Raw genomic sequence first — 8,833 nt, forward strand, 5'->3', positions numbered from 1 at the left:
CTCGTCCAGCTCCGGGGCTGGCCTCCCAGCTTAGCGCCAGTCTTGCAGGCACCAATAGGGACACCTGCAATGGCCACCTGCTGATTGTGCACCTGAGGCCTTGGTGCCTCGGTACAGCCTGGGTTAATGACCCTGTTTATCCACTTGAGTCATCTGATAAGGGGCAGCCGGGCCAGCGGGCAGGCAGCCTTGTGCCCTGCACAGGCTGCTTCATTGACTGAAGTGATATCAGGGCCACGTGGAACTCCCAAAGCCCCCTCCCCCGCCACTTCCCCACCAATCCTGCAGGGTCAGTGCGTGTTTTTTTTTTTCAATGAACATGACTTCTGGAGTCAAGGTTGTCAGGCCGTCCCTCCTGCCCCCACCCACCGTCCCTCCCACTGGGGGATATAAATAGCACCCAGCACACAGCAGAGGGCAGAAGCGGGAGAGCTGGGAGGAAGAAGGAGCAGATCCCCAACCATGAGCTCCAGCCAGCCAGGGACCTGCCCGTGTCAGGGTGCTGCAGGCCGCCCAGCCATTCTCTATGCACTTCTGAGCCCCAGCCTCACGGCCAGGCCCCCAGTGCCCCCGGTTCAGAGTCGCTGCTTGTGCAGACAGCACCGGCCCGTCCGGCTGTGTGCCCCGCATCGCACCTGCCGGGAGGCCTTGGATGTTCTGGCCAGGACAGTAGTCTTCCTCAAGAACCTGCCGTCCTTCTGCCAGCTGCCCCCTCAAGATCAGCAGCTGCTGCTGCGGGTCTGCTGGGGCCCCCTCTTCCTGCTGGGGTTGGCCCAAGACACTGTGACTTTCGAGGTGGCTGAGGCGCCGGTTCCCAGCATACTCAAGAAGATCTTGCTGGAGGAGCCCAGTAGTGGTGCACACAGCGGCCAGCTGCCCGATCGGCCCCAGCCCTCACTGGCTGCCGTACAGTGGCTTCAGTGCTGCCTGGAGTCCTTCTGGAGCCTGGAGCTGGGCCCCAAGGAATACGCCTACCTGAAAGAGACCATCCTCTTCAATCCTGGTGAGCTTCCAGACATTCCTGGATGGGGACCCAGGCAGGGAAGGCACCTTCTAAGGGCTTGACACCCGTTTTCTCTTTGGGTCCTCATTATCCCCAAAAGTCACCTCCCAGAGAGGTTAAGTGTTTTGCTGAAGGTCACACAGCCTCGGTAGGGGCAAAGCAGGGATGGGAACTCAGGTTTATTCCCTCCAGAGACTGGTCCATGCCACTCTGCCTAAGAAACTTGCCCTGACTGTCAGGGAAGGTGAGCAGACACAACTCTGCCTCTGTCACAGGTAAAACCCTGTGGGTTCAGAAAGACCCCATGGAGAAGAATGAAAATGTGAGATGAGAATTCCTCATCAAAAAGCCCTCGTAGAATGCATAAATGATGGTAATTAATTATAGTGATAGTAATGAATATTCATATTACATTTACCATATATTAGGCCCAATTATAAGGGTTTTGAATATACTAGCTGACTTAAACTTCATAACATGCCTAGGAGATAGGTATTATTATCCCCATTTTACAGATGAGAAAACTGAGGCACAGATATTAACATATCTGAGGTCATACAGCCAGTGAGTGACAGCATGGGATTCAAACCCGGGCTGCCTGGCTCTTAACCATTACTCTGGGCTGCCCCATAAATGGATGGATAAATAAAGTGATAAACACATAAATGGAGGAGGTAGTAATGGGGCCTCAAAGGCCAAGCCAGTGACCTCCGGTCTTGGGCCAATATTGCTGCCTGGGAGTGGGGTACTCACCCGCCCTCTTCACCCTCTCTGCCCACAGGCTTGCCAGGCCTCCACGCCTCCTCCCACATCGGACACCTGCAGGAAGAGGCTCATCATGCGCTATGTGAGGCCCTGGAGCCCTGGTGCCCAGCAGGCCAAGGCCGCTTGGCCCGTGTCCTCCTCACAGCCTCCACCCTCAAGTCCATCCCGCCCAGCCTCCTTGGGGACCTCTTCTTCCGCCCTATTGTTGGAGACATTGACATCGCTGGCCTCCTTGAGGACATGCTTTTGTTGAGCCAACCTGTTCCAGCCCAGGCAGAGATCAAGTGGAGGTTGGGCAAAGGCTGGCAGCACTGATTTGGCCCAGCTGTCCCCAGGGCTACCTGTTGCCCCCAGAGGGAGCAAGTTTGTACAGGCAGCACTCAGCCTCCCTGGAACAAGCCTGTCCTGCCCCAGAGAGATGGGCTAGGGGCACCCCCCACCTCACTCACCACACGGCCCCCACTGGCCTTTCTTGGTTTGACGTGGCGCTCCAGCTGTCTGGAACTGGAGTGGTCCTCTGGCTTCTGGGCTAAGACTCCTGACCCCTTCTGAGATGGGGATGGCAGTTAGGTTGCTCAATGGGACAAGTCCTACTGACTTTGTACAGAAATGATTTAAGTTATTGGTTTTTGTAATAAAAGGCATGATACCCTTGGAGCCTGACACTGTAATTTGTACATGGAAGGGACTGTCCCACCTCCAGGGCCCACTCTGCCACTATCAGGAGTTCAGGAGGAAGGAATCATAAGGAGTGCTGGAGCCAGCCCTCAGGGAACTGGGATATTAATTTTTCAGGGCAGGATGATTATTTCATCTTGAGGGATGAGATTTATTTTGCACAGGGACTAGGATCAGTTCAGGCCCCCTTACTTCCTTGCCTTTATCTTTAGGGCTGAGAGTGTCTCTTCTTGATCCCCTTGTGGGGATCGCTAACCCCTCTCTTGGCTTCTGAGCCATACAGGCTCCCTCTCACCTCAACAAAAGTCAGATCACAGCCAGTAAGGAATATGAAGCAGCCCATTCTCAAATTTAAACAGGCAAGGTCAAGGTCACGGGAATTTCTGCAGTTTGGGATCATTCACTTGCCCATTCCTGCAGATGACAGTAGAAGACAGTCCACTGCTGTCCCAATGGGAGGGGCAAGGGAACCCAGGGCTGGCCCCACACAGCTGCCTGGAGCCCAAGGCCCACTGAGGTCTAGCTACCACAATGGCTGTTAAGAGTCTGAGACTCTTCCATGGTAGTTGGTTCACAGCGACTGCCCTGAGTCCCCCCAAGTCCCCTCCCATGGCCTCTCTGTCCCGGCCCTTCACCTGGAATCCATCCTCATTGGCCAACACCTAGAGAGGTGATGGCTGGTATAGCCATGGCCTCCAGCACTGCTCCATTCAGAGCATGGCTGGTGTCTGTTCTGATTGGTCAATGTCTGTGGCTCACTGTTTGTTAAATATTTTGAATATCACGCAGGTTCGGGTGACTGACCTGTAAGCAGCAGGGAATGATAACGACACACATGCCTATAGGATCCCCCAGCAAGCCTCCCCCTTCCTTTAGCAATAAGGCTTGTCCTTACCAGTCCCACCCCCTTTGCCATCAGTTTGGATTCTCTTCATGGGGCCAAGTTAATTATTGCTTAATGAGAGGTCATTCGCTCAGGAACAACAGTTGAAGAGCTGCCATTCAGGCCTCTCCCGAAGGCCCCCAGGATAGGACCACAGTTGAACCAGCCATATGCCCATTATAGGCACCCAGTGCCAGCAGAAAGGGCAACCCTGTCCCTTAATCAATCACCTGCTCACCACTCAGACACCCAGAGTGACAGAAACATACAGCTCACACCCCACAACAAAGACACACAACTCAGACCTACAACTCTTACACACATGCACACTAACATATACAAATCAGAGATACCTACACAGACCCTTAAAACAGACCCACCATCTACCCACACACAGCATGGAAATGCACAGCCAAGACACACTCGGTGACATACAGTAGACCCAAACACATGACAGCAGAGACAGCCCCAGAGCCAGATGCTCACACATCCATCCCTATGCTTCAGGGTGGGGCACACAGTATGGAGATACCTTCACACTGGGACATGTTCTCCATTTTCTGTATGTCACAGGAGAAAGAAAAATGGCCCCCAAAGTAAACACACCTATATCTGTACATCTCTTAGGTCGACCCAGAGCCTGCTAATCCCGGCCAAACTGCTCTGGTTGGCATTTGGGTCCTAAGCTCACCAATCTCCCCCATGGTGATCCCAACATCTACCCTCCTCCTAGACAGGCTGTGCCCTGCTCAACAGCTCTCCCAAGCCAGGACCTAATCAAACTCCCAAATAGAAGCATCCTTGAGAGTCAAGAACAGGCCTGGCATTCCTCTGTCCCCTAACCTCCCACCAGAACTCCCAAACTCAGACCTCAGGCCCCCAAGCACCTCTCCCTGCCTGCCCTTCCCAGCACTTAGACACACACTGCCTATCTCACCATGCAGATGCATGAGGTTCTTCCAAGAGCAGATGTCTTGTCTCTCTGTAGGTGTCAAATCCAGAGGATTTGGGGATTTCAGGTTATTCTTTTATGTTCCTTCACCAACTGTCCCTCATTAGTTTATTGGTGTGCCTCTCTGAACCTGCAGGCTGCCCCTCACCCATTCCCTCCTCCAACCTTGAACAGCCACTAGAAAGTGTTCCTCTCCACTATCCACCCCAGCCTTTCCCCTCATCTTACTTCATGTTTCCATCATCCAAATAGCTTCCCTGATTAGCACTACCTTGCTTCTTTGCAAAGTTCTTCCTTATCCCCTCCACATGATTGGGGACCTATACTTCTGTTTCTCGTCTGTACCTCGTGTCATTCCCTGTGCCTTATCCAAACCTTCTGCAAGGAAGATCAAGATAGATCTAGCAAAACTAAGGAGAGTATTATAATACAATGTAATAAGAGCACTAATGTTTCCCCTGTGAGACAAAGGTGGGGGGTTGTGTCTCCATCACCAGCAGCTTAGAAGTGGGACTGTGTCTTATCAACCAGAGAGGGTAGAAGAGGAAACAGGCTCAGACAGGTTATGCAACTTATTCAGTGTCGAGACTGATCCTTATCTGTGCTGAGATTTGAACTCAGGCCTGTATGACTGTAGAGGCCAGGCTCCACCAGCAGCACAGGCTGGCATGAGTTATGGCCAGGATCAGGCTGTCTGGAGCCAGCTTACTAAGGTTTACTGACCATCTACCCTCTCAGCAATAATCTCTATCCTCAGGCCCAGCCAAGGATGACTCACTAGGAATCAGGAGAGGCTGAGACTTTGTGTCAGCCTTGGGTACCATTTTATTATTATCATTATCTCTACCTTCATTAGCCTAATAATTGACTGATTATTAACAAGTCAGGTGCTGAGCTGACATGTGCTGTGCGTTGGCCAACACACCCTGCCTTTGGGTATCCTAGAACCCATGAAGCCAGCAAAAAGCCACATCCACCCTCCATCCTCCATTCATGTCATCATTCACCATCTCTCTTGATTAGCACTTGTACCAGACCCTGTGCTAGGTGCTAAGGGGTGAAAAATACATAAGATAAAGTTCCTGCCTTCACTGAACATGCTGTCTATGGCAGAGAGAGACGTATCAGTAATTGCAACCCAGAGTGATCTGAACTGTGATAGAGGGAGGTTTAGTGGGCAGCAGGAGCTCAGAAAGGGGAGTGATTAAATCCGCCTGGAGGTAGGAAGAATACCTCAGCCAAGTGGTGACTACTCCGAGCTAAAGAGAATGAATAGAGGTTAGCCAGGCAACCAAGGGATGGGCATTTCAGATAGAGGGAATGAGAGGTGCAAAAACACTGAGGTGACATAGAGCAAGGGTGTTCAGCTAACTGCAGCAACTTGGCCTCAGGTCAGCAAGGGATGAGCCTGGAAAGGTGGACAGGGACCAAATCACAGAACAAGGCAGCAGAGAAAGGAAATCTCAGTGAAACTGCTGGAGGCAACAAGGTTAAGTAAGGTCTCAGGGGAATCAGGGTTAACATGGGGAATCACTCATTCCTGGTAGGTTAGTCTGGGTAACTACTAAACAATAACCAGCTAACATTTATTGAGGGCTGTGCTCTAAGCATGTTACAGTGGATTCCGTTATCTAATTCTCACAATTACTGTGCTGGAATTACCATCATTATCTCCATTTTATAAATTAAGAAACTGAGGCACAGAGAGGTTAAGTGACTCGCTCAAAGCCACATGGTTAATAAGTAGTAGAGTCAGGGTTTGAACTTAGGTGGTCTGAATTTAGGGCCTATACTATTAAGCACTACACTGTCTTGGGTCTGTAAATGCCAGGGATGGTCAGCTGGAGAACACGTAACAGTACCTGGAACCCTTCCCTTCCTCACCACACTACAAGGTGGAATGAGAGGTAAACCTCTGAGTCTAAGGTTTTGATGAGAAATCTGGCTTCCCCCAGGTAAGTGGCCCTACTTTCCCTGAAGATGGTCCTCAACCACACCAAATGGCACATCCCCACACTAGTGCCAGGAATATTCATTCAATCAATGGTGGTTTACTGAGTCTACTACATATCAAGCATCATGCAAGGTTCTGGAAATTTAGGCCCACAAATGGCAATTGTGTGGAACCTTAAGTGCATAACTTCTTGGGTCAGCTAACAGCTTTTCCAGAGCACTCATCTCGTTTGCTGTAAAGGACTTATTTTTCTTTTTCCAGATTTTTTCAAAATATAGTTTTAATTCAACCTTTTCTGTACAGTATACAGAGAAGTATACAAATAGTCCATGTACAGTTTGATGAGTTATCAAAATGAACTCCTCTCTGTAATCACCACCCAGCTCAAGAAATAGAGCTTTAGCAACACCCTGGAAACCCTCCCCCATTCCCACACTCTCTCTCTTCCCTAAGTGGCATCGCTATCCCTGATTTCCAACATAAGTGAAATTACTTGCCTTAACCTTTATATAAATGGAAACATACAGCATATATTCTTTTGTGTTTGTCTTTAACTTAATATTATGTCAGTGATTCATTCTGACCCATTCATTTTCATTGTTGTAAAGTATCCCATTACACTACAATTCATTTATCCAAGATAAATGGATGATGATCATTTGGTTCATCAAATATTGCTAGGATTATTCCTGCATACATCTTTTGGTGCACAGATATTTGCAGATCTGTTGTTAAATAACAAGAACTGGAATTACCAAGTCATAGAATGTGTGCTCAACCTAAGATCTTGCCAAATTTTCCAAAGTGGTTGTATCAATTTATACTTCCATCAGATTTTAAAATTCAAGTATGTATAATGATCCTATCTGCAATTACCCAGACTTTATTAGAACTTTTTATTTTTTTCTTTCTCAAATACGTATATATATATGTGATCAACACAAAGTAAACACTTGCCTTATTGCTTTTTGAAGTTATTTTCCCTTTTAAGAGGTTTTATTAAAATTGAGTAAGACAAAATAATATTTGCAATACATTGTTAAGTGTAAAGAATAACAGTACAATGAACTCTCATCATGTCCAACTTTGAGTCCCTTTCTAAATCTATGACCTCCCCTCAAAGGTAATGATTACCCTGAACTTGGAGTTAATCATTTCCTTACTTTTCTTAATGACAATTTAAAGCATACTTATGTATTCCTAAGAAATATTTTTGTATTTTTGAACTTTTAATATAAATGTTTTGACTTACCCTCAATATCATATACCACTTAATAGTACTAAATGCGGGATCCCTGGGTGGCCCAGAGGTTTGGCGCCTGCCTTTGGCTCAGGGCGTGATCCTGGAGACCCGCGATCACATCCCACGTCGGGCTCCCGGTGCATGGAGCCTGCTTCTCCCTCTGCCTATGTCTCTGCCTCTCTCTCTCTCTCTCTCTCTCTCTCTCTGTGACTATCATAAATAAATAAAAATTTAAAAAATAGTACTAAATGCCAATTTTTTGCTCTAACAAACATTGCAGCTATGAATATTCACACATATTGAAAAAAAACAAATCTGGACTCAGTAAAGAGAGGCTTCATTTTAAATGATTATTCCAAGAGAGGAAAGGAACTATTTCAAGGGAGAAAGAAGGTATTGAAATGGGACCATAAGATCTACGTGTGCCTTCAAGGGTTAGGCAAAAGGAGTCTGTCATTCATAGGGAAAAGTAAACAAGGCCAGAAAAAACTGGGTGTGAGGAAGCGGGATGACCAGAAGTGGCATGATGGAACAGTAGATCAGAAAATGTTTTACCCTGCAGCCAGGCTATTCTCAGGAGGGGTTGTGTGCTGGCTCAAACTTGGGGGGTGGATGGGGAAGGCAAAGTTCAGGGACCTGGAGGAAGGAGAGAAGCTTAACCAAAGTTTGGTTAACAAGCATTTTGCTCTGATTGATCAGTGGGGACAAGCAGTTCATCTAAGCGTTTACAAGGCAAAGAATTGGAATTTGGAGTCTGTTGCTAGCCTTGAGATAGGTAAACAAGGGGGCACCTATGAATTTTATCTGTCATATGAGGGAGGGTGTTTCTTTGCAGTAAGCTGTGTTCCAGGACACAAAACGGTGGGATAGGGTTTCTTAACCTTCGCTCTCTTCCAGGATCACAGGGTTGGGTGAAGTTCAACACTGTCAATACAGAGGCATATGCAAGAATTTATTGTTAGTACATGCACAGACATGGAACCGCTGGGTCAGAAGATATGGGTAGCTTCACTTCTACTGGGTAATGTTCAAATTGTTTTTCAAAGTGCTTGTACTAGTTTACATTCCACAACAGTGTATGTAAGATCCAGTTGATCACCGACACTTGATTTAAAATTTTTTGCCAATCTGATGGATGTTAAGTGGGTCTCGCTGCATTTCCTTACCGATGGGACTGAGGCTCTTTCATTGTTAATCCGCTGTTTCTTTTCTGTGAAGTGTCGTCAGTCCACTTTTCAATTGGATTACCTTTTCCCTGGAGGTTTGTGGGAGTGCATGGGTACGCTCTGGAAGAATAACTGGATGAACAACTGAAAAGGCTCTGAACGGCGAAAGCTGAGATGAGGTGTGGGAAA

General features: G+C 47.8%; 2 protein-coding genes across 3 annotated transcripts in view; one reads left to right on the forward strand and one right to left on the reverse strand.

Annotated features, from left to right (window-relative positions):
* Positions 1 to 401: 401 nt before the first annotated feature.
* NR0B2 (nuclear receptor subfamily 0 group B member 2) lies at positions 402 to 2,425 on the forward strand. Its single transcript, XM_077898965.1, has 2 exons — positions 402 to 1,003; positions 1,785 to 2,425. The coding sequence occupies exons 1-2, from the start codon at positions 463 to 465 to the stop codon at positions 2,081 to 2,083; spliced, it is 840 nt and encodes a 279-aa protein (XP_077755091.1). The 5' UTR covers positions 402 to 462; the 3' UTR covers positions 2,084 to 2,425.
* A 5,984-nt stretch (positions 2,426 to 8,409) lies between these two features.
* Positions 8,410 to 8,833, reverse strand: part of ZDHHC18 (zDHHC palmitoyltransferase 18) — a 71,712-nt gene continuing 71,288 nt past the window's right edge. For both annotated transcript variants that reach the window (XR_013380478.1, XR_013380479.1), the window contains one exon: positions 8,410 to 8,764. The gene's annotated coding sequence lies outside the window, so the exon portion shown is untranslated. The remainder of the gene's footprint in view (positions 8,765 to 8,833) is intronic.

Source organism: Canis aureus, chromosome 5 (genome assembly GCF_053574225.1).
Source record: "Canis aureus isolate CA01 chromosome 5, VMU_Caureus_v.1.0, whole genome shotgun sequence".
NCBI classification, from domain to species: domain Eukaryota; kingdom Metazoa; phylum Chordata; class Mammalia; order Carnivora; family Canidae; genus Canis; species Canis aureus.

Bases quoted from the DNA above. Each gene is read 5' to 3' on its own strand.
- NR0B2 (XM_077898965.1), top strand. From the start codon at position 463: ATGAGCTCCAGCCAGCCAGGGACCTGCCCGTGTCAGGGTGCTGCAGGC. The intron at 1,004-1,784 runs GTGAGCTTCCAG...CTCTGCCCACAG, and splicing joins GACCATCCTCTTCAATCCTG to GCTTGCCAGGCCTCCACGCC.